The sequence below is a fragment of the Rhodnius prolixus genome, unplaced genomic scaffold, assembly GCF_049639745.1.
Source record: "Rhodnius prolixus isolate KJV_2025 unplaced genomic scaffold, Rpr scaffold_3, whole genome shotgun sequence".
NCBI classification, from domain to species: domain Eukaryota; kingdom Metazoa; phylum Arthropoda; class Insecta; order Hemiptera; family Reduviidae; genus Rhodnius; species Rhodnius prolixus.
Genome location: NW_027411603.1, coordinates 15,921,607 through 15,947,586, shown reverse-complemented (window position 1 = coordinate 15,947,586; position 25,980 = coordinate 15,921,607). Strand labels below are relative to the sequence as shown.

At 31.3% G+C, this 25,980-nt stretch overlaps 2 protein-coding genes across 14 annotated transcripts in view; one reads left to right on the top strand and one right to left on the bottom strand.

The window, feature by feature from the left end:
* Positions 1–25,980, top strand: part of LOC141453707 (uncharacterized) — a 35,689-nt gene that overhangs the window by 7,367 nt on the left and 2,342 nt on the right. The window contains exons 1-5 of one of the 4 annotated variants that reach the window (XM_074127232.1): positions 18,696–18,802; positions 19,633–19,926; positions 21,691–21,816; positions 21,932–22,170; positions 23,996–24,166. In XM_074127232.1, the coding sequence (XP_073983333.1) occupies positions 19,672–19,926; positions 21,691–21,816; positions 21,932–22,170; positions 23,996–24,166 (791 nt within the window). In that variant the 5' untranslated portion in view covers positions 18,696–18,802; positions 19,633–19,671. Of the gene's footprint in view, positions 1–6,892; positions 7,022–18,682; positions 18,803–19,632; positions 19,927–21,690; positions 21,817–21,931; positions 22,171–23,995; positions 24,167–25,980 lie in introns of those variants that run through there. The other 3 variants (XM_074127233.1, XM_074127234.1, XM_074127235.1) reach the window with 3 other exon arrangements.
* On the bottom strand, positions 676–25,736 carry LOC141453708 (uncharacterized). Of its 10 annotated transcripts, none has more exons than XM_074127239.1 (12): positions 25,599–25,736; positions 23,606–23,815; positions 22,442–22,582; positions 15,804–15,961; positions 13,377–13,491; positions 11,418–11,649; positions 10,304–10,474; positions 6,799–7,061; positions 6,064–6,189; positions 4,514–4,752; positions 4,135–4,305; positions 676–3,365 (listed from the first exon to the last, which is right to left on the bottom strand). In XM_074127239.1, the coding sequence occupies exons 8-12, from the start codon at positions 7,054–7,056 to the stop codon at positions 2,957–2,959; spliced, it is 1,203 nt and encodes a 400-aa protein (XP_073983340.1). In that variant the 5' UTR covers positions 7,057–7,061; positions 10,304–10,474; positions 11,418–11,649; positions 13,377–13,491; positions 15,804–15,961; positions 22,442–22,582; positions 23,606–23,815; positions 25,599–25,736; the 3' UTR covers positions 676–2,956. The 10 variants fall into 10 exon arrangements, with proteins under 10 accessions (XP_073983340.1, XP_073983341.1, XP_073983347.1 ...); XM_074127240.1 differs by having other exon boundaries at positions 11,418–11,592; XM_074127246.1 differs by lacking the exon at positions 6,799–7,061.

Genomic DNA, 25,980 nt, shown 5'->3' with positions numbered 1-25,980 from the left:
TGAGGAATTTTAATTTGACTTTTGCAACTATAAAGATAGTATTTCTTGAATACTACTTTGCTAAATAGTGATTTCATCCCGACAGCATGCCTGATGTTCATAATTTATAATTTGGAGAACATTACGCTTTTTAGAGATTTTTACTATCTACCTTTGGACAACTGTCCTACTGCCGGTAGCGGCTACCGAACAGTTTTAATATTCTATGTTTCTTCAAATGGGCTAGCTAGGAAGAGCAAAGTAGAAATTTAGAGGGGAAAAGTATCTTTTACTTTTCATGAGATGAGCTTTATCTGGTTAAGTTAGTTAAGTTATTACATTTTCAAATCACTCTTAATGTAGGAATGAATTGTTTGCTTGGGGAACTTATGAGCTTACTTAATAAATCTCAGTAATGTGCAGTGGGTGTAAAAAGCTTACATTGTAAAGAATGTATTGTATAATTCATTTAAAGTGTTTGACTCTGTTCAAGCGAAATTTGGACCTCTCATTAAGGCGTAATTATTCAGAAAATTCAAAGTAAATTCTTAAATTTCTATTGCAATTAAGCGGACTACGTGCAATACCCTTATTTAATTATTTTTATTTCATTTATTCCGTTACAATTAGAGACATACAGAAGGGGTTGGCCCAGTTATAAGTATAAATAAAAAAAATTAATAAATGAAATAAACATAAATGTACCAGAGTTATAATCACAAGAAAATAAATAAAAAGTAACAATAATAATAAATAAAAATATTTCTCCAATAAAAATAAAGTGAAATAAAAATAAAAAGTTACAAAATGTATAAGAAAAAAAAAATAATAGCAATAATAACAATAACAAATTAAAAATCAAGATAAGAGCAATTTGCTAATAAACATAATCTACTATCCAAAAAATAATATTAATAATCATTGTAAAATGCGACAATAAAAAAAAGTAAATAAAATAAAAGTACAAATGTGTGTACAGAAAAACAAATTATCAGTAATATCATAGAATATCAACAATTAATTAAACTAAATAAGCAATTGTCTATATTTTAATAAGTTAATAAAAAAGAAGAAAATGCCATTTAATTTAGACAAATGCACTGGCACAAAGAAGGTCAATAAAGTTATTGATTGTTGCTCATTACTAATAGAAGCCAGAAAATGTTTAATTATAAATTTATTTCTTATCGAATCAAATGCTGGATAGACAATAATTTTATGAACTAAATCATCAGACTGGTTCAGATTACAAAATATACAAAATTGAGTGGTGTCAAAGCGAAATTTCTCCTTATATATCTATAAATATAAAAACATTTTTTATGAGATAAATGAAGTTGCGCGATTAGCTTCAATTTGTTAATGTGAGCATTGAAAGTAAGATAGAGTTCACAAGAGCAAGAGAAGTTCCAAAAAAATCTATAAATGGTTCTATAACGGCTGTTTAAAACAAAATCTATATCCTTACTGAACAAATTGTTTTTGAAAGAGACTAACAAATTATGGTAGTTATCATGAACTAATTGGAAATCGTGAGACTGCCAAATATGATCTGCTCCCATAGAAATTAAATATTTTTTCATTTCTGCCGCGCCAGTTATATGGCGCGGTAAAATTACACAGTTCTAGCAGTCTAGAATAGCATAGTTTAGGCAATCGAAAATTTAGAACTCAGCAGAACACACTGGAGCTAGGAATCATGAAATGAGCATAGTTAAAGGCTAAGGCCAAAGGGAGTAAATGGTCATGCATGAGATTCCAGAATACTGGACCACAGTAGGATCCCTGTAGACAACTTTTGAGTATTTTCGTAACAATGGTTACAATGTTGGTGGAGATGATGGCAAAGCGTTCCCTGAAGTAGTTATGAGCCAGTTACTATGGCATCGTTTGTTCGTTTGAGGAGAAGGTAGAGAGAACAAAACAATTATTATTCTGTGAGACATCTCCCTCAAGAGTAACAAAATAAATATAATTTTTTTTACAAAGAACAGAATAATAACTCTAATACAGGGAACCGAAAATGTGTTCTTTATCTACTTATACAATTAATGACTTACTAAGGAGAGAAAGCACTCATAAGAGAGACAGAGAGAGAAATAATGAGCTAGTTTCCTAAACCTAATTTTATTCATTAACTGTGTTTATTAATTAATAATCTTTTATTTTTATAAAATAAATAATACGAAATTTAAAATTAGGAAATTGCATGGCTTATAGCCGTCTGCAGGAGTTAGCTTTTATAGTATAAAGAAAGAAAAAAACTACAAATAAATTAAAATAAAAATAAAAAAAAAGGACGAGTCAGAAAAAGATGAGGGTTGAAGTAAAATGGAGAGCCAACCAAATTCTAGAGCTTTTACAAAAGAACAAAATAAATCAAACTTCTTGAAAATAAAAAATAATAATAACCAATAAAAGATATTTAAATTTTAGGCTCTTCATTTATAATTTTATATCTTACATTCCAGGCTCTCTTGGCTCTCAAGTGTAAGATAATCCGAAGTGGACAGCAAATTAACAATATAATGGCCAGAAAGACTAGAACTTCCCGTGAAACGGAGTCGATATAACCTAAGTAGCTCGAATTTCAAAGAGCCAGCTAAGGTCTCTGAAATTTAATTGCGCGATGGCTAAATGACCAAAAAGCGAACTGCAATCATCTATGTCTTCCATAAGTAATCATCTATGTCTCCCTATAAAGGAGGAAACGCTCTGTCTTTCTGGTCCTTCTCACAGACTCCTCCCGAAAAGCATCCTTTTCAACTATTTGTACTTTTCAACTCTTTTTATTATAACTAGTTATGTGAATGTTTGGGTGCATGAATGAGGTGTTCGGTTTAAACTATGATTAGTGTCGTCAATTTCATTCGACGAAAAACCGAATTGTAAATAGAGATTTCCTGTTCAACCCTTAAAACTATTAATAAAATTGTAAATAAAGCCTAATAATAAAAAATAAAATCGAAAGAAAAAATTACAAATATCCTTCTTCAATGAAATCCTTTATATCATCTTTAATAGATTCCCTATAATTTGGATCTGTAAAAATCTCTTCTTTAACTCCACCTTCCGAATCATTTTTCAAGTTTTGATCGACATCAAACGGTTCATCACATGTAGCTGTGGTTACAGCGTGCACTGATAGCAGTACCATTGCACCAAAATATTTAATGGCTTTCATTTCATCAATACATTTTCTAAATGATGGAATCTCTGATTCTGGGTACTGATAAAATTTTAGAGTATTACATAATGCTTTGTGATAACTGGCCAGTAGCTGAATGTAATTTTCTCGTCTAATATTTGGACGAATGCTGCTATATATGAAGAACGTAACATCCCAGGCGAATGAATTGTAGTGACAAATTTGGAAATCCACAAATCTGAAACCAAAATTGCCTTATTAAATAAAGATAAAAGTAAAGTCATTACATTTATGCTATAACTTATTATTTTTGGAATATCTACCATATTACTAACTCAAAAATTTCAGCAGTTTTTTTTATTATTCTCTTGTTTGCTTATTTCGTTCAATCATAAAACATAAGGATTAGCTGTTGATATTAACTAGACAATTTCGCTTATTTATTGTGATTATGATCGGTTTTGCTATAACAACTTTCTTCTCATATAGTAAGTAAGTTGGGCAATCGCTAACCGTTGCGAATATTCAATGAAAATTCATTTGGTTTCTGAGGAAACCAAGATGTTCAAAAAATGAACGGCGAGTTGAAAGGAAGGTCTTTTTAAAAATCAAAATCTTGTTAAATGTTGAAATCGTTTTGTTTTGTAGGTTTTCTGTAGCTTGCGTAAGATTAGATAGATAGCTCACAGCATCTTGAAAGCCTCTAACTCTTGCCCCTTTGTCTATCGAAGAAAAACAAGAAATCGAAATTTTGTTCTAATACTACTAATCCAGATCAGGAGTTACTTCCAAACTCCCTAAAGCGCTGTACCGATATTAGTATCGTACTTGAGTTAGAAATGCCATCTATACATATCCCTTCTTCTTCCTAGTTCCAAATATTTCACCGCTTGAATGTCCAAGATTCATCCAAAGAAATGTTAAAAAAAAAGTAACCGAATTGCTTTCCATTTTACTTTCATTACAATAAAATTCATGTTAAGTGTTTGAACAAGTTATGAAGTTACCTGACCGCTGAAGGTAAATTTGTATTTTCGATATGTTGAAATAGTATATTGTTGGTCCAACAGTCCCCGTGGTTTATGACATTAAATCTCCCAGCATCCGGTTTTGTCAATTCTCGCAATATTGGGTAACAGTTATCAGCTGCTTTGTTCAGTAAATCTGGTAAGAAAGACCTAAAATTGCAATCACTTTGGCTTAAATAGAATAAGTAGAAAGTACCTTAACTCCAAGTATTAGATGAACCTAATACATATACGTAACATTTATTCGCTTTATATATTTATATAACAAAAATTAGGTGAGGTAGTAATGTACTGTTTTAATAAAAGTCACAAGTAATTGGAAATAAGTACATTAAATTAAACAACATTATGAAATTACCATTGTTCGTCCCAAGTAAGTTTCACAGCTTTGGTCATAGCTTTCAAACAAGCTACGATAACAAAGTTTACAATTTTCTCTTTGGAAAATACAAAAGGTTCGAATTCACTAGGTCGAAGTGTATTTCGTTTCAGTAAAATTGCGGACATAGCATGAAACCTAGCCAGTGCGTTCATCACAAACAGACTGTGCTGTAAATCTAAAGTTTCACGCCTGTTCAGCACACGAAAATGTAGATCCTGTATCATAAAAAAGATTAAAGATTATTCAATAGTTACACATTTTTTTTCATTCTTACAAAAGATTTTAGCAGCAAACAGCGTAGCGTACTTATTTCATGAAGGGATGCTATAGCTGCGATTAATGGTCACTTATTACTTAGAAAATCTTTACCTAATGTAACTTCTTCTTAGAGGACTGATACGAAAGAATGTTATTCATATTCCTTGATTGTATCATATGGAAATGTCTTCATACCCTTCCACTTTCCACAAAAAAATAGCCGAATTTAATATTTAGTTCCCCGTAACTTAACTGGGTGAAGAAAGAATAATATTCTGTTCAGCATCAGTTTAATTTCGATTTAAATTAAAACCACAATCTCCGTAATTTATAAATAACACTGTATTTCAATAAGAACTTACATTTCCATTTCTCACCTTACTATAACTCTTAAACCATTACGTAAGAAACGTTCACAGAACTCAGTAAAAAAGCGATACACATATCCGAAATTTGACGAAGTGAACTTTCCGATACGAATGATAACCCTGCATTTTGGTAGCATTTCAATCAACTTACTATAAGAAACCGCAATGCTATTCTAGAAACTTCCGTGACCAGTCAAGGACTAGCTTTCGTTGCATAGCTCGCTCAGCTCACCACGTAGCTTCATCAAAGACGATTGAGGAACTGAACATAAACAGAAAGCTTAAAGTAGCTCCAACCTTTAGTTCGAATTTTAGGAATTTTTAGGCTTCGTTTATCTAAAAAGAGCATAGTTAAACTGAATCTGAAATGCATGCTGAACAAACGAAAATTAGGGATACAACAAAGAGCATCAAACAATATCATATCACATAGACCTCTCAACGTTGAAAATAAAAGTTTTAATCCAATTTTAGAGCAAAAAATTAACAAAGAACATGAACCAAATTATGCACTTTAGTGCAGGCGGAGTAATGCATGGTTTCTCGAAGCTCACTTGAACGCTGCGCTCATCCGAGAGAGAAAAAAGCTTCATGATCGACTAAAATAGACATCAAATAAGGACTAAATTTCGAAAACCCCCATAAACAAATTTCTTCCTCGAAGCCGGCACTCTTTTCTTTCCCAGTTATTTAGTGATTTTCAAAATATAAGGGCCATTACTTAGTATTTTTTTTTTTCACTGAAAAATCAGTGCGTTAAATTGGTGTTAAGCCTAATTGAACTTCATATATAAATTAAAAGACTTTCATTTAAATGCATTTTTATGCGGCTAATTTTTTCACCAAGCTATCAAAACTGCATCTAAATTATATGTTTAAATAGAAGCTTAAGTGGATTACCTTAAGATCTTGCATGATTAGTTTGTGATATGGTTCATAGTCTATCAGTTCACACCACACTATTTCCCTTTTATCCTGGAATTCTTCCATCAAGGTTTCCATATTTTTAAGTACTGTCGTATACATCTAAAAGAAATTTATCAAGCAATATTTCTCTTAAACTTATAAACTAAGATAAAAAATAGTCAATTGCGAAATAAAGTTTTTACAATAGTTAGTAAATAACAAATTAAGATAGTAGTAAACAACAATTTGTTAAATAATTATAGTTCGAATATATTAGAAAATGTTTTTTTTTTGCCTAGGCATTATAGCCAAAAGAGCCCTATTATGCAGACAATATGCAAGCCTCAAAGAAGATACTTCCTATTTTAGGTAGCCCAGGTTCTCCAAACTGTAATTTTTGCATGTTTTGCAATAATAAGTTACTAGCGGAAGGCCATTTAAGTCGAATTATAGTACAATATAATACCATTTGTTTTAAATAGGTATGTTTGTATTTAAAGAGCTTCACTTAAAATAAAGTCTGGGGCACTCAATTCTCACCAACTTGGAAAAGAGCATTTTCAGATTGGATTTCTCCCTTTCACTGGCATTCTCCTCAACTTCCCTATTAAGTTTCATTTCCAGTGTTTCTAATATGTTATTAAGTAGTTTGGAACAGCTGATTTTGATTTCTAATGGAATGAGAATGTAAAATAAATAAATTCTTAAAAGAAAAAATTTTTTACTCACATAAATTTCATTTTTAAAATATGAAAATTCTTTCACAAAGGCGCAGTGATTTTCAGATTTAGGTAATGACTTAACAATCAGATGTTTGACGGCAGTTTCACCGGAAACAAGTAAAACAACTAATTTATATCGCAACATTGTGCTCATATAATTTTCACCTTTATCCACCGCCGGTGTATATTCAAGGCTAATGATTTTCGTAACTTGCATATCATTCTTTTTGGTACGTAACAATATTTCTAGATATTCTTTATCCATGATGTCTGCAAATCAAATTTCTAAATTAACGTTCAATAAAATTAAAAGAATTCTTAATGAAATAGGTATATGGCTTATTTAGTAGGGTTTTGAACGTGGTTTCAAGCTATATAAGCGAAGTGCATTATCCTATAAGATCACCTGACTAAGGAACTCACAAATTGATATGGTTAGCTCTAAATAAAAACCTTTTATTAATTAATGTCAATTAGGTACTTTTAATGATTATCAAATTTCTGATGATAATCAACTTAACACTCCAAATTTTTATATTCCACAAAAAAGCACTGATATATATAAAAAAAGATTCTTTACATCAAATAACCCAGCATGTTTCTTCACAAAATCAAATCTAAAAAACTTGTTCAATGTCATGTTCTGTTATCTCAATTCAAGTATTTACATTGCAAAATCTAACTGATAATTTCTTGTTTGTGATAACTAGCTTGTAGTTTTATTTTTGCAGACTAGGTTATTACTTAATCGTAATAAATAATAATAAAGATTTGAAGGGAAAGAATTATCTGTGTGATTGATTCTGCCTGCCCTTAGATTTTTTGTTTCCTTGGAGCCCCTTCACCACTGATAAACAGTATTTTCTGTTGAGAATTACGGTCCAAAAGATGGCAAAATGCTCTGGGTGCCAATAGCCTGGTAATGACACTTGAAAAAAGTTCAGAGCACATGGTCTGTAATGTGCGTATGTTTGAATGCCGTTCGGATACATTTTCGCTTCCGTTACTAAGTTTTGATAGAAATCCATCAACCGTAAGTGCAACTGGATGTATTATAGGCGAACATATGATCAGGCAGGTAAATGAATAGAAGCGCTAATAATCACTTCAAATTTTATAGTCTTTTAATTCCTACCTGGATACTTATCCTCTATCCATCTTCCTCCTGAACAGATCCAAAAATCCTTCTCAGAATTTTTCACTCCTAAATAAATAAGAGAAGAGCGTTGTGATAACCCGGCTTTCGCTTCCATTTGTAACCACAGGTTCCTATTACATACCGAAAATAGTTTCTATGTACTTGACTGCCCAACATTTTCATACATGGCACCATCGGATGCATCCTTTCTAGTAGCAAACATGCATTTCGTTTCAGATTCATTAATTTTAAATCCCAAACCTTCGCTTCTTATTCAAATTCTTCAAGCACTCCTGTGTTCATGGAAGTAGTCCGTTATAACAATATCACCTGCACATGCCATATAAAGAAAGCCTCTTTATAGATGGCTCTTAAACCTTCTTTATTACTAAACATAATAGGAGTTTGCCTCCTACACCTCTGTGTTTGTTCTTACATCTCTTAATAACCAGGAAACTGTTGAATATTTTGCCTAATATCCTCAAACAATGTGGGAATTCTCCACGATCATATTTCTAAAGCCCATTAATTTTTTTTTTGTGAAACCCAACTAGAACTCAAACGCCTTGGTTCCACCTAATTCAAAGTGTCGTCCATATGCTTTATATCTATAGATGGTGAAAAAGTACGTCAGATCCAAGTCATTTTTCCAACCTCATTTCATCAATATATTTAACCGTCGTAGATTTGTCGCTGCTAAAACCGCACTGGTATTTTTTCAGAAACATATAAGCCATATTAGTCTAGTACTTCAACACAAGAATTGAAGGAACTGTAATAGTATCTATGACGGCTACTCTGTGGAATTGTGGCAATCCAGTTTGTCTACTTTTGTCCATTTCTTTTGATATTTAATTTTTTATAAACAGACAATGAGGATTCTGGCATTTTGTGGTATCTGCAAGTTTCTTATAGTACTGGTGGCCATTAAAAATACTTTTTACACAGGTTATCGTCTCCCATTCAAATGGAGTCCGCGTTCCTTTATTAAGTCGAGATACATTAATCTAAGTTTATTTTAACTTTTTTTTATTATTCTAGGCCAATTAGAAATATGTATCTTAACATCAGCTAGCTACCACTAGTTCTTTTTGTCCCTTTTTACTAATCCTTACAATAGTCCTTCTAAAAGAAAATCGTTTATATCATCTTTAACTGCTTCCCGGTATTTTAGATCAGTGAAGATCCTCATGTCAATGCCAGCCTCTGGATCATCTTCATTTTTCAAGTTCTTCTCCATATCGAAAGGTTCCTCACAATTGGCTGTTGTAATCGCGTATACAGATAATACGTAATACTATCGCGCCGAAATATTTTATACGTTTCATTTCATCAATACATTCTTGAAATGTTGGTATCTCAAATTCTGGATAGTGATAAAATTTTAAATTATTGCTTAAAGCTTTATGATAAGTAGTCAAAATTTCAATGAAATTTTCTCGTCTAATTTTTGGGTGAATGCAGCTGTAAATGAAGTAAGTTACATCCCAGGCAAACGAATTGTAATGGCTTATTTGGAAATCCACAAATCTGGTAAAAGGAAATAAATGATCAAATTTTAAAACTTATTTTCATTAACAACACCATTAATAAATGACAAAAAATAAAGAATAAAATTATGTTACCAATTTGGTTTTACCCATAATTCATTTTGAACCTTTAGTTATATATTTGAAAATTATTTTCACATTAAAAATGACACATATTGTAACAAAAACCACTGATTACTAAAAATAATATTTTTATATTTTATATATAGTTTTTTTTTAATGATTATTAATTAAGACGTACTTCAGTGGTTATTAGCGGACAACTTCCCAGCACAATGTTCCTTTGTTGCACCTATGTTCTGTATAGCCTATGTAGCAGCCCATAGTTCACTACCCAATAGTAATAAATAAAGAAAATATAAAACCTAGCGTCGATTAATTTTCAATTTAGAAAGCTCTTTTCGAATCCTAGTAAATATTTTACAAAAACAGACCATGCTGATAACAGTAGAAATGTTCAAAAGAACAATTAGATTAAAATATAGGTAAAAGATTAATTTAAAATCCAGTACAAATAGACAGGGGTATGCAGCACCTAAATTTAGTGTCCGTTTACACTGTTTAGCCCGGAATGAAACGTAAAATAGTGAAGATTTCGAATATCTTTAAAATTACTAATTATGTGATTGCTGTTGGCGGAGTTAGAATCATTCATTGAGATGTACTTCGTGAAGTGCAACCACAGACTTACATAATGAAAGCTTTTAACTGAATACAAACCATATAACACATAAAAAAATGACCTTTCGCTTATAAAATTAATTCCCCTTTAAATCCTTGTATTTATTATTTTATGTTTATTTTGCGAATCAAGAAAAAATTACCTAATATCAGATGGTATATTTGTGTCCTCGATATGCTTAAATAGCATATTGCTAGTCCAACAGTCACCGTGGTTCATCACGTTAAATCGACCAGCGTCCGTTTTGATTAATTCTTGTATTCTGTCGTAGATTTTGCCAGCTGCTTGACTTAGTACGTCCGGTAAGTGTGACCTTAATAAATAAATAGGAAAGTTAATTACAGATGAGTTGACTAAGAGTAACTTCAAATAATAAATAGTTGGGAGGGAAGGGATTAGCTATGCGGTTAGAGTATTGGATTCCCACGCGGAGGTCCCGGGTTCGAATCCGGCTGCTAACCCTTAGATTTTCTCTTCCTGAGAGCTTCTTACAGCTCACTGTCCGGTGATGAACAGTGTTGTCTGTAACGAGAGAACACTGTCCGGAGGCCGGCAGTGCACTGAAAAAAGCTCCGGGCCCCAATAACCTCAGATGTTGATGCGCCTTAAATAATTTTAAAAAAAATAAATAAATAGGAATAATAATGAGAATAATTAAGAATTAGATTTCACAGTGAGTTTTATCATTAAAAACAAATCAAGTAAACTGAAGCATTTGTTTTTTTTTTAAACTAAAGTACTGGTCAAAAAAATCTTACACTGATTCAAAAATGTCTTTATGTAACTCAAAATAGTTGTACTCGCAAATTGACGGGATAAATCTATTTTTTCCGTTTAGTGGAGGAATAAAATACAATAGAAAGTTGACATCTATGAACATAACATTATTGTTGGCTTAGTTGGACGGCAGATGAAATGATTTTCAAATGGTTTCTTTTAATTAAAGATTTTTTTACATGTAGTTTCGGATTGAATACCTCATTTCTTTTGTAGTGAACAATATCTAAAAAAGTTGCACAACAGAAACTTATCTAGTGGAACAGAAATCCCTCTACAAAAAAGAAACAGTAGTATTTAAAAGCCAAAATAAATTTTGTTCCTTTACGTATAAATAATTAAAAAATTGACGAAATTAGTGTATGTTTTTTCATTTTACATTGGAAGCCTATGTTTAGTTGGATACTTTTATGAAAAGAATAATTTAAAAAGCGTGAAAATGAATATACGAATCAAACGTTAGAGCAAAGATTAGTTACCATTCATTGCCCCACGATTGTTTCACACCTTTCGCTAGAACTTTTATGCATGCTGCGAAGACACATTTTACTATTTTCTCTTTGGAAAGAACATAAGCTTCGAAGTCGAAGGGTCGCAGTAGGCATCGTTTCAACAAAACAGCGGACATTGCGTGAAATCTGGACAGCGCTTTCACTGCAAACAAAGTAAATCTAAAGTTTCTTTTCGGTTCTGCGCATAAAACTGATAATCCTGTAACACAAAGAAGATGAATCTTCATTTTTTTTTAAAAAAAAGTAAAGAACAAAAGGTGAATGAAAAATTTTCGTCAAAATTAATTGTACCAAAACTTGTTCAGATAATATCTAATAAATTAGAAATCAAAGTTTCACAGAAATTCATGTCAGATTTTATTTTTTGAAAAGAAAGAGCATGGCCGTGCGAGATTAATTTAGGGGAAAGAGTTGGGTAAATAGAGACGATATTAAAAGAGAACTTTGGCTTGTTATTGCTTTCTTTGCAACCCCGTCAGACCGTTCTTAGTAATGGGCCAAGTTAGATAAAAGAATTTCCATGGATTCTTCTTGAATAGTTTAAGTTATTAAATTATTGAAGGTGAAAGTTAATGATTTTAGTTAGATCATTAATAACTAAATAAATAATAAATATTTTAAAAATGATAAATTTAGAGAAATATGAGTCACTACGAAACAGTTTACCAAAAGATTATTGGCATTTACAAGAACTTTTGATACTAGTGCAATTTTTATCTTCTAAAATACTTTTATTGGTAGTGACATGATTTCTTTTCTCTTCTCAAAAGTATTTTTCTTAGTGAAAATTCGTTTACTTGACTATTAGATTTATTTAGTTTCCTATGACAGTTTTATAGAAAGTAAAAAAATAGTTGTAATTTGTTCTTCTTTTTTTTTTTTTTTTTAAATATTTTAAACACACATCAACCACTTACAGGACTGGCTATTCAAATGGAGAATCAAAACCAACGTTACTCTCAGACGGAAAATCCTACCCCCTATCATCTTGAACCAAACTCCTACACCAACTGTGGACAAAGTACGCTACCTTGGACTGCACCTAGACAAACGGTTGACATGGAATCCCCATACTAGACTAAAAAAACAAGAAACTAACCAGCGCTACAAACTTCTCGCCAGACTACTTGACAAACGATCGAAACTTAACCTAGATAACAAAAGACTCTTATATCTAATGTTATTGCGACCCTTTTGGTCATACGGCATCGAAGTATGGGGATCGACTAAGCGTTCCAACTCACTACGTCTCCAGGCATTACAGTCAAAAATACTTAAAAAACTTCTTAACGCTCCTCACTATCCATAATGACCTCAAAATTCCTTTCATTACAGATCTTGCTAACACTCGTTTCTTCAAATTTCATTCCTCTACAGTAGCTCATCCTAACCCTCTCATAGAACACCTATCTTCCTCCACATTACCAGGTAATCCTCTAAAGAGATTGAAGAGAAGATGGCCTCGTGATCTTCTCTCATCGTGAGAGCAGTGTAGCTGAGCACGTTACTGGAGTGACACCACTGGGTGCCTTCTCCAATCATGATTTCCTGTTATTTCTTTTCTCTTTCACCATATTTGCATGTTGCAACAACTGTTGCAGTGGTCAATTACAATAAAAGATTAAAAAAAAAAAAAAAAAATTAAATAAACGAAACATTTCAGCAACTGTTTGTTACGCACTTTTTGTAAATTCGCCTTAATTTGGCGATTTCTGATGGTATATTTTGTTTTTTCTAACATAACTGAAACAAATGATCTCGTTTAGGCAAATATTTAAATATTTCAAAACAAAATGTAGATCACTGCTTATCCTGAAAATACATTACAGTAAAATTCATAGCCTCATTAACCGCATTTTTAAAAGGATAGTCCAACTTTTTAATTTTTGTTGTTGTTGTTATATATAAATGTAAAAGGATTGATACCTGGAGATCCTGGAGGATGAGTTCATGATAAGGTTTATAACCAGCCATTTCGCACCACAATATTTCTCTCTTATCTTGAAATTCCTCCATTAGGGATTAGTATTTTTGAATACACCTAGAATGCAATAATTATACTTTAATTTATTCATTTTGTTCTAAAAAAATCAAGTATAAAACTTTTATTTAATAAATGATAAATTAGTGTGTAATGTATTAAGTAGGGCGTAGCGCCTTGCTATCTGTCAGATAAAACAATTAATGTTGAATTGATGATTGAGACTTCCGTTTTTAGTCATGTTCATTTCATTTTATTTTTATAATTGACTCCGAAGGCCACAATGTTGACACTTTTATTATTATTTTAATTCATCTTTTAATGATTAAAATTTAGGGGAATGTTCATCATAATTTTGTCTTTATTATTAATATTGTCACATCCTCCATCAGAACAATTGTAGTCTGAAAATTTCCGCTGAAAATAAATGCTTTATATGGAAACTAATTTAAGTTGAATTTATTAAAATCAAAAATGATGGGTAGAGGATTTGTTGATGATAACAAATTCTTCCATTTCAAATATTAATTAAAAACTTAAACTAATTCGAAATATTTATAATGGATTTGGGACATCTTAGTTTGTTCCTAGTAAAACCTTAACGAGTACAGCATTTATCTCAAATACATAAAACGAGAATTTTATTACCAAAAGTTATTTTTCTGGAATCAACTAGAATTCTGAAAAGAAGGTGAGATTTGGAAATTGAAAGTGAAAAATTAAGAAGGAATTAGATCTGTGTAATAGTATCACGGAGTTCTCGTTCGAATTAAGCCTACTTTCCCTCAGTTCCTAGGAGCCTCTTACAACTCACTACCTGGTAAATGTGGCTACATTGGTAGCCTGTAACAGAGAACGTTCGTTCTGGATCGGTCACGCACTGAAAAAAGTTTTCGACATTAATGATCACGAATGCTAACTCACCTTAAATGAAATTTAAAAAAGAATAATGTTAAAAATAATGTTCCATTGTATAAAGATGAAAAGTCATTTTCAAGTTTATCTCGATTCAAGATATTCTCATATTACAAGATAATCCGCTTTCTCGTGTGGGTCTCTAAAATGGAAAACGGAAATGAACCGCCGTTTGGAATGGATAAAAGCATAGGGATTATAATGTACGACTCATACTGCTATAGAATCAATGATTTACAAACCAAAGGTAAGAAACTGATCAAAAGTTAATTTTCTATTCCAACTATGTAGAACTTATTCCATTCGTTATTTAAATAACTTTATTTACATACATGAACTTTATAAATGTACTTCGTTGCATCGTAAAGTATTAAAATTAAATCGTGCTAAAAATAACTAAGTAATCATTTGGCGTGTAACAGAAGTGTTCATAGTGAGCAAAACGTTTAAAGAAACCCTTAGAAGGTGTTTAAAAGATTCATTTGGCTGTGATCAACGTTGTTTATTACAAAGTTTTGTTTATATTTGTATATCAAATGAAATCCAAGGTTGTAACCGCAACTTGAACCCCTTCCCAATCAGATAACTGATTCTTAATTTGGCATTTTGCCTCACAATTAGATGTTATTAATATTACTTACTAGCTTAACCGGACATTATGTTTAGAGATTAATCCAGAAGAATGAATAATAATGCCTGTTTCAGTACTTATTTCTGCCAAGCTTTCGACCTAGGGAACTAGGTCGTCTTCAGAGTTCATGCTATAGGCTTAAATATTTTTCTACATTGTTATTGTAAGACTGGTGTATCTTCTGTCTTGTCTGCTTAAGTACAGAGAGTAACATTCAGAAAATAATGACTGCATTATTTTTTCCTTCTGGAATAATGAATCAGTCACCAAAACAATGAACAGGTGCCACGGTAGCCGAGCAGTTAGAGGCGAGACCTGTAAAACTATTGTAATATGTATTGTGGTACTGGGTTCGATTCCTGGTCTTAGGCCTTGGATTTTATTTAATTGTTAATAAAAGAAATTTACAGTAAAGTATGTTTGCTGGTCGCCTCCGTCCACGACACCTAACTGGTAGTTGGACGTAAAGCAACTTTTTTACAGAAAATAAATTAAATTACAGAAATAAATATATTAGAATTACAACAATCGGTGGGAGAATTATAATGTTCCAAAAGTTGAACTTTATTAGAAAGTTTGATTCTGGACATTAAATAATTCAACATCAGCCACCAGCGCAAATGTTAGAAGGATAAATGACTCTTGAAATTCTTCTATGATCTATTTACCAGAATTTCATTTTTGAAGAAAGAATGTTCTTGTAAGAAGGCCGAGTGTTCCTCGGTTTGTAGCAATGACTTCACAATCACATGTTTAACTGCAGTTTCACCAGAACCATGTAGAACTATTAACTTATATCGCAACAAATTGCTCATGAAATTTTCACCTTTATCCAAAGCCGGAGTATATTCAACGCTAATGATTTTCTTAACTCGCATATCATTCTGTTTGCGACGTATCAATATTTCCAGATATTCTTTTTCCATGTTTTCAGCAGCTGTCATAGTTTATGAAAGGACTGCGTCTTTTCTTATTCTTTTTCATCTGAAAAATAAAATATAAAATCACTTTTTAAAACCAATCCCTTGACTGTAAAGAGAGTGATGGTTATATAAAGAAGTAGTTTTATATATATATTTAAATATACAGGCTATGTAAACAGAAATTTCAAGGCTAGAAGATAATGGTTTAATTAAAACTATCCGGTAGGACAGTTTGTATAAGGTTGATCGTCAAAAACTGCACGAAAAAGCGTAACGTTGAAAAACACCCAACTTTGACATTTTTTTTCACTTTTTCTATAAAAGATAATATTCCCAAATTTTCTTTAAATTGATATTATTTAAGTAATTTTACTGCATTAATTTTCATTCATATTTTTTAAAATTTATTAGATGTCACAGACCCTTATGCTGGCCAGTTCATTCATTATATTTTTTTGTTATAATTTTGATAAAATGTATAATATATCTTCGTTATTAAATAGGTACTTTATTTTAGCTATATTCCAAATTATTCTTCTGATTTATCTTTATTTTGAGTAGTCACATATACATGCATGTTAAAGTAGAAAAAGACAAAGTCAGAGTCGGCTACGGTTTAAATTTGAATCTCGGAGGATTTAAAACAATATTTCAGTCTTGAATTCGTCTTACCGAAATATTCGTGAGCACAAATAACACACAGTTAATAACAAGTAGATTATGCAACAATAATTATTCATTTCTCAATTGTAATTTAATTTAGTCCCCCTAATTTTACTTAGAGTAAAATACTGGAATAATTAGATGTCCTAAAAATATGCATATTTTATTTATTTTATATTACGTATAGAAGAATACCTAGATTGAGAATGTGATTGAAGAAAACTATTATCTGCGATAAAACCAGATTAGTTATTACCTATTATTATAAATGTTTGACTAACTACATAAAGTAACAATTACTTTAATCGAAGAATGAACTTAAACCGACGATTTTTATTTAAAAATAAAAATAAATAAATAAAATAAAATCATTGAAGTATGTTGGTGTAAGCATTTTTTAAAAAAAGTTTTTGAATTTTTTAGCCTCATAATTTTCTTAAATTTTTTATAACGTTTTTCTTTTTAACCTGTAATTAATAGTTTGATTATTATATATAAATAGATATTAAAGTCAATCTACACTGCTAATTGAACAAATATTTTGTAGATGAAAATGGCCAGCATAAGGGTCATCTAATAAATTCTAAAAAATATTAATGAAAATTAATGCAGTAAAATTACTTAAATCATATCAATGAAGTATTAATGAAATGTTGGGTACTGCTGATTTGTGTACCTTTTGGCGTTTAATCAACCCTTATACTTAACATTTTAAACTGTAAGTTTTTGTTAAGGAGTTATTAGCTAGTAGCAAACATGCGAATCTCTTGTGAAGCTTCTAACAGCAACAGTGCGTGCTAATTTAAGCAAAAGTGGAGGAGGATTTATATTTATTTATATTTGGAGTAATAATGTAAAGGATACTACAAAGTTTGAGCAACATATTGTTAAGAAATTTGAAAATAAAAGTCAAAAGAAGTGGGACATTTTACGTGATCTGGGTAATACGGCTTATACATACATAAATGTAGACATTTTCTCTTAACGCTGTAAAAAAAAAAAAAATTGCTGCGCTTATGATGAAATTTTGAGTGAGAGAGAAAGAGATGTAACTACTGAAATAGAGGATATTGAAAGTTTCGCTCGATATACTATGCAATAGCTAAATTCTAATGTGCTAATCTAATCGTGTATCAACTGTTAGACTATCAGTCTCTAGTCCCATTTAATAGAATTATTGCATTCGTGCAGAGTTTGGATTTTGAGGTTTCATTGAAAATAACAGTTATAAGACCATCTGAATCCTTAGAATAGTTAATTTATTATTATTTGTGTGCGGATAGTTCAAATTTCATGTTTGGTTTAGGTGCCCATCAAGAACGCTTGTATAATGTTTTGAAAAAAGATTGTCAACCAGAATCGCCATTTGATTTAGCAGATTTTTTTAATTTTTTGGAAATTGATTTCCCTAAACACAGTATACTCATTACATATTTGTAACATACACAACGTTTATTTTGAACATTTATACAAAGGAACGTACTTTTAAGAAAGAACTGGGGTAAATGTGGAGATAAATTTCCCTATAAATTGTAATTACATGTGCCTGCCTCATTACATGCATAATATTAATAAAAAAATTTAATATGTAAGACAAAATAAAAAATGTAAAGAAAATCGATGTACTGAATTTACCCGCGCACCTGAGTGTAAGTGTTCAAAATTGGAATTCCGTTTTGGTATCCAAATATAATGTACAAGAAGAAAAGGTATACAGCGGGCCATGCTTTAGTAGCCTGTTTTATTGAAGCATCAACAATAATAATTTTCTCCTCTCCTTTAACGAAAACCATAAGTTTAAACACTATTTATCAACGGGTAATAATAAATATAGATAGCTAAAATGCGCTATTAAATCATTCCTTTTGTTCCCTATAAAATCTAAAATTAGATAACCTTGCACCTCCTTAAAGTAGGAGTTAACTACGATGGCGACAAAGCCTCTAAGCTGGTTGGGATTAAAGCTAAGTAACTTTGAAACTAGGCGTTCAATCTAGCTATATCCAATAAACAATTGAGTTCAAATCCTATCCATAGAGTCCAGAAAGAGAGAAAAGTTTTAATGTACATAGTTCATTTTCAGTTCTTCTGTTTCAGTTGAATGAAAAAATGTTGTATGTAATTTGTAGATAATGTTACGAAACAAAGATCTTATCTATATAAGGCGGTACAGAAGAATAATGTGAAAAGAAAAGAAACAGATCGAAATGGATTTACATAACTTCATTTTTAATTTTTAGTAAGTATTTAGTAAATTAACTAATTCTTATTGTCACTGTATATTCACTGATCCTTGTACTACACTACTTACACACGCTGTCAAATTTATTTTCTAAAGATGTTTTGAACCGCAATCACTTAACACATTCATTTTTATACCTTTAGAATAGATTGAATAATGTAATATCTTAATTTTACATAGTTTTAAAACTATTTTCAAACATTCATTTTTTAAGGATATTTAAGTGAATAACTTTGATTTCCCTTTAATTTTTTTATTCAGCCTTTAAATAACAATTTTTTTGTGCATTAAAAAACAAAAAAAAACAACAAATATTTAAAAAGTCACAAAGAGGATATAATGTTCAACTTCAAAACAAATGTAGCGTGCCTTTATTCCTAAGATTTTGTTCAGAATTTCAGTTTAGAAGTATTTCTAAATAATTATGATCCAATCAAAACATTAAAATATTCAGTTCACCTTAGAGGTAGATAAAATGAAGTGTTAAAGAGTTAGAGATAACGGCGTACGATAAAACATCACCCTTAAGATTAAAAAATAAAATAGAATTCAGGTGAATTAATGATAATAAACCTCACAACAATGAGAAAAGTACAAAAGCTTTTTATGACGTTATCTAAGAATGCAGTCGGTACTTGGGAATCGTTATTTACTTGTAAACGACGAGATGACCTAGTTAGTTTAAATGCATTTTTAAAGATATCTATGTCTCCCTCTTTTTAATATGCTCCTTATAAAAGTTTTTGTTTAACTGAATTCAGGAGATAACGTACTACTTTGAAAAATATCCTCTTCTATAGAATATTATCTAAAAGTGCTTCCCATAGTTCAACAGTTCCATACAGAAGTTTACTTAGAAGACTAACATGAAGCAAGAATTTTTAGAATTTTTATTAAAATCAAAAGAAAATAGTGATGTGGTGAAAGTTATTAACATTTACAATGAACCTGCCTTGAACAAAGGAGAAAATTTTATGAGCTCAATCAGTCGATACACAGTGAAGGTATTATTAAAGTCTGGAGAGACGAGCATTTTACACCTAATTGTTAAATCGTTTCCTGAAGAAAAAAAACACTGCGCATTTTTGACGGAATTTTCATTTTTTAAAAATGAAATACAAGTAAGTGGGTAAATTGCCAAATTAAATAATAAAAACTAAATTAAAACTGTAAAAAAAAATAATAAAAAAATAGTAATTTACGTACTATTTGTAATATACAATAAGTAAATAACATATAAGGGACGATGTAAATGATGCGTGAATAGCAGAAGAGAGAATCTATCCAGCACTTTCTACAGCCAATCGATGAAGTTGATCTTTTGTCCCCAAGGCTCCCTCGGGGCCACTGGCGATTCAGTCAGTGAAATGGATTGCCAGGAATGGTAATGGAGACTCTAGACAGTCTGAACGAAAGGATTCAAGAAGAAAGAGCAGTTTGTAATTTGCTACATTTTGACTTGTAGAAATGGGATTAAGTGTAAGGTTTGTTATGTAGAATGGAGCATCCATCTATCAGTCGGAGTAGTTTTGGTTTCAATGTCTGTTTATGATAAAGTTTATTTACTGTTGATCACCATAATCAAATTTAGTCCGGAAGTCCACATAGATTTAAGAATAATACATTATATGATAGTTTTAGATCTTTAGGCGATTTCAAGCATCGCCGTTTTTTTTTTTTTGTTCTTAACAAAAATTATCGTCCATTAAGTACTTACGCACTTAAGCCATGCTTTATTTTTTAAAGTCTTGTATGTAACTTGGAACCTGCACATACGACTTAAACGGACTGAAGTAAACGGCGCTGTCGTCTACTAAAAAGATTTAATAATTTAATCTTTCACTTAATAACAAACGACTGATATACACTTTTATACCAAATCATTGAAACGCTCCAATCTTCAAAGAATTCAATCTCTTCAGTCTAAAATTCTCCGCACTATCGTTAACGCTCCATTTTACGTTTCAAATCTAACCATCCACACAGACTTAGAAATTCACTTTGTAATTTAGGTTGGACGAACTCGATATAAAAGCTTTCTTCAGAACTTACGCACTCATTCCAATCCTCTTGACCGCCATTTAACATCTCACCACCTTCCCGATCATCCTCCTAGGCGATTAAAACGCCAGTGGCCCCGTGATTTTCTCTCTTCTGAGAAGAGTAGTTAATCCTAGATTTAGGGAGTGTTACCGATGGGCAATTTCTCTTTCTCCCATCAGTTAGTGAGGGTGTCTCCATGACAATACTATGATATTAGGTCATTCTGAGTCATATTTGTCATTGTTACTAATAGTGCAACTAGCGTTGGTTTAACTTAACAAATAAGTTAAAAAATAATAAAATCTTGTATGTATATTCGAAGTGAGGGGTTTCGGTCAATAATGTGTTGATGTTACTAAATTAAGAGAGAGAGAAAAAAAAATCACGTTAGAGAAAATCGTGTTAGTATTTAACACGAATTTTCAAAATGTAAATCTAAGAAAATGCAAATGAAACATTAGCTTAATAAAAGATTTGGCGAAGATTGTTGCAATTTTTCTTTTCCCTTTTTATTTCAATTATTGCTTCTTTAAGGAAAAGAAATACAATTTCTTTATTAAACACATGTACAGAGATATTCTGTTATTAGATTTCTCTGCACAGCGTTGCAATTCCTACTTTTCATTAAAATTTCTCGATTTTATTGAAAAGATTTTCAAGTTTTTTTGAATTTTCTCAAAAATAGCTTCAAGGATTTTCTCATCTTACCACCTAAAACTTTATTTCTAGCATTTTCCCAAGAATTTCAATGTCCTCCCTAAAACGCTTTCAGCGTAATGTACAATTTATCACACAATTTTAAGGAATGTTAAAACTTTTGATATCATGTGTGATATTTTCAGGCATACTCTCAATTACTATGCAAAATGAAAGAGCTAATGGAAGAATTTTCTGACAAAAGGGACACATTATGGTGTGAAATGTTAGGATTTAAACCTTACAATCAATTAATTCTGCAAGATCTCAAGGTAAGTTATATTCTTTACTGATTTGTTTGTAAAAGTGATTAATAACATCATATTATATCATATCATCAATTAATTATATAACTATTATTAAGATTATTATTTTTTCATTTCAAAGCACTTACAATTTCATCCAATGGACAGACGAAAAAATTTAGACTACGATCACAGTAAATTTTTAATCCAATCGATGGCCAGATTTCATGCCATGTCTGTCACACTATTAAAGCGTAATTCTGTGTGTGCTGATGATTTTGAGCCGTATACTTTTGCTAAAAAGAAAGCTGTTAAATTTTTTTTCTGGTCTTGTTTGAGAACCATGGAAAAGGCGGTGAAGAAAAGTTGGGGAAGTGAATGGTAATTGTTGCAGTATATTAACTTTAATATTTAGTGTTTAAATGGAGGTCAGATTTCAAAATTTAATTTATATTATTAGCAGCAACTTAGTTGGCCTAAATATAAATAGTAAGGGCTTAGCAAGTGAGAGAATTTTCCGCTAATGGTTAGCTATTCTTTCGGTCCATTACAACAGATTATTCTCAAAGTGGATGAGATGTAATTCTAACTCAGTTGATTCCCGTTTCATAATCCTAAACAAAAGCGAATGTAAATAAACTACTAGACTCACTTGATTTAGTTGATTCACCAATACGAGTAGAATTAACAAGAGTCTTCGGTTATCCAATTACTTCTGAATCCAAGGAGATAATCCTTAGCCATTACTTTACTTCACATTTCCACTGACCCGAGATGAGAAGCGTTCACCTGTCTTTCTTACCAAAATCACGATTCTTATTTAAAATACCAAGAAGCTGGAAATTTAATCTAATTTATTTATTTTACATAATGCTTTTAAGGATTATTTCCACAGCTCTGAGTTTGACAATAAAGAAACAGATGTGAGACAGTTTTTATCTATTTTTTTTAACTTTATTTTTTTAGTCAATTCGAATTTTGTTTTTTATCCAAAACAACTGGCTCACTCACATCTTTTAACATGAAAAACGTCGACAAAATGTTCCGAATAGAAGTTGCACACCTTTTTTGTTTAAAAGTGTAAATTATTTAAACAGGTTCTATTTAGAAAATTTTGGTGGAAATATCCAGACAGTGAAATGGTACAGATAGGTTGTGTTATCTGCCTCAAAAGTAGCACATGAGAGCAAACAAAAGTAGTGTATTAGAGGGAAAACCTAGTAATATAGAGCCCCTGGACCATCAGAAATGAATTTTGTTTTATCGTATAATTTTAAATCATTGTAAGGTAACAAAGATTAAAAAAAAATTGAGCAATCATTTGTCGAAAAAAAAAAAATTATATGAGATTAAATTTTATCAAAAACTTAGTAATAACATAGTAATACTGTGATTTTGATAGCAATTAAAAGTTTACTTTGTAAATTTCTGTGATCATCCGTGACTTAGATCAGTTTCACATCAAACATATTGTGCGCAATTTCAAACTTTCTAGGCAAGGCGTTTTATTTAAAGTATTGAAAACATGTTAAACTCATGTATATGTTCGCTTGTCGCTTCTATGCAGATATTTCATTTTTTCGTTTGATGTTAAACCTGTCGTAAACCATAGATTTTTATTACATTTTTAAGCCACGTGCTTTTAATATCTATGTATGTATTTTATTTAACTAGAGAATTTATATTTTATTTACTAACACTAGTGTATTCGCACTCGAGAGTGGAAATGCAATATTCACTTGTCAAACTTTAATTAATATTAATATAAACATTACGATAGAAGCTTTTAAGTAAATGACAGACACAAATGACTAACCTTGAACTCGACTGCAACCTATTTTTAGTAAACGATATCATTTTAAGATAAAATACAAGCGCCAACTTCATCATCGGGTCAGGGATCAAGCTAAGCTTGTCAGAGTTCCTTGTCCCTGCTTCTTATGTGATGCATAAAACGCGATTATTAGTCTACTTCAAGATTGCAGAGCTCTCAGTATACTACTGCTGCTACACTCCGTAGGTGCGCCTTTAAAAAAAAGAGTACATCAACCTCTATTGGAATATTATTTGAAAAATGTCTTAGATTTAAAAGTACGTGAATACTGATTAAAGCACCTGAGGGGTATAGTCTTAATATTTTCAAAAATTGAATTGTCTTGGGAGTGATTCAAAACTTTCTCAGTTTTGTTTATTTATTTATTTTTAGGATCTATTTTGCAGATCTACTTAGAGATATTGCTGAAAACCTTTATGAAAAACTACAAGAATTAGCACAAGTCGATTTCAGTAGATTTAATGTTATTAATCATGGAGATACCTGGACGAATAATTTTTTATTTAAACATGTGGATGGAACTAATACACCATGCGGTTTAAAGTAACATTTATTTTACTTAATCATTAATTTATTAATCATTAATCATTTTAATAATTAATCATTTAATCATAATAGCTTTGTCCAGAAGTACCTCAAAACACTTACATATCCAAGTGTAAAATTTAATTCTTCTGTTCATAAGAAAATCATTATGTATGAAAATAAATTTGGAAAATAAATTAGATGCAATGGTTCATTACACAATAATTGTCTCAGAATATGAAAATATAGTTTTTAGAAAATGCATTGTACTGGAATGGCCCAAACTACCCACAGACACCGCTACCCAGAGTTAGTAACAATCATCAATGTAGAGTATTAAAAGGGGGAGAGGGTCAAAAGCCCACAGCCACGCCTTAGGACCTATTGTAAGATCCCTACGTCAGCGCAAGCTCGAGCTCAGAGCACATAATGCTCATAAGCAGGCTCTAATGTCACCTAAGAGCGGTCCCAGCTTAGCTCAATGTCTAGAGAGAGAAGTCTCATCCCTGCTGCGCCTTTGCAATGGCAAAGGACGCCTCGCGGTGTCCCTTCATCTGATAGGCCTAATCTACAATCACCTCCATCGTCCAGTCCAGCAAACAGGTGTCTCCTAAGTCTGAGATCAATAGATACACCCTGCTTAGAGCCTCTCGACCCTGGCTTTACAGAACCAACGTTAACAATAGCGAGAGTCTTCGAATGAACTGTTTAACCAATTTCTGACCTGTTATAACACCAGGCTTCATATCCGCAGCGGACCGAGGTTTTGAAGATTGATTTCGTCTCAGCCCTCCTTAGTCATCAGTTTCCAATTTAAGTTGTTCATCACGAAGTGAATTAAAAAAAAGTTTAAAACAGTTGATTCAACAGTGCTATAAAATATACAACAGTATTTCTTTCCTAGTTATTTACCATATTTTAGGTATAACTCAACCACATTCATCTGAAATTTGAGGTAGAAAAGTAAGCCTAAAATTATAGGCAAAAAGCGCACATGGCTTTAAGATTATGTTTAATGATAAGTAGTAGCAATATTAGATATATATATATATATACCGACTAACTTAGTAATTCGTAAGAATGATAAAATAACTGACTGTATGTGAATGCAAGAACGGAGTATTAAAGGCGAGACTTTTGCCGCGATAGTTCAGCTATGACTCCCACTGAAGCCAAATAATCGCCTTCACAAACACCCATGAGTGATAGGGCAATCAAAGTCAGGCTTTTTGCCAGGGAAAATCACAAGTACGCTGTGAACACTCTAGCAGTGGACTAGCCACTTGCCCCTGGCGAGTTTCCTCGCATGTTAATTATTATGATTTCAACGTTAGAAACTTTTACTAGTATTTATTCCCATAACTTTAATTACGACATTTCAATAAATTTCACATTGATATTAACGGTGTTAGATAATACGTTATAAAATATTAATACTATTTTAGGTTACCTCTGATATTCCGAAATAATTTCTTCTGATGTTTCTGTTGTTGTAGTTATTCCTGGCTTCAGACAAAATTCTCGGTACTGGTGTGTAGTTTGTCGTTCATACGTTCACACCTCTACAACGTTGTAAAATTGAGCACAGATGTAAATCTTAGGCATGCTTTGTAATTTTGGCGGTTAAACCTCGATAATGTTCATTCAATAATGGCGGGGAACTTTAAAACTTAAATAATTATTTTAAACGTCAAACATAATGAATTTTCTTTGAACAAAATAACTAGTACTGTAAATTTATTGAAATTTATTTTAAGCATACTCAGGTAAGAAATATTGGGTGCAAATATTGTTTAATGAACCCAAATTATGATTCTGAAACGTCAGTAAAT

Coding starts and splice junctions, on each gene's coding strand:
- LOC141453708 (XM_074127239.1), bottom strand. CDS start 7,056: ATGGATAAAGAATATCTAGAAATATTGTTACGTACCAAAAAGAATGAT. Junction 6,190..6,798: donor ATTTTAAAAATGAAATTTAT/GTGAGTAAAAAA, acceptor AATTTCTTTTAG/ATGTATACGACAGTACTTAA. Junction 3,366..4,134: donor AATTTACCTTCAGCGGTCAG/GTAACTTCATAA, acceptor TTTTGGTTTCAG/ATTTGTGGATTTCCAAATTT.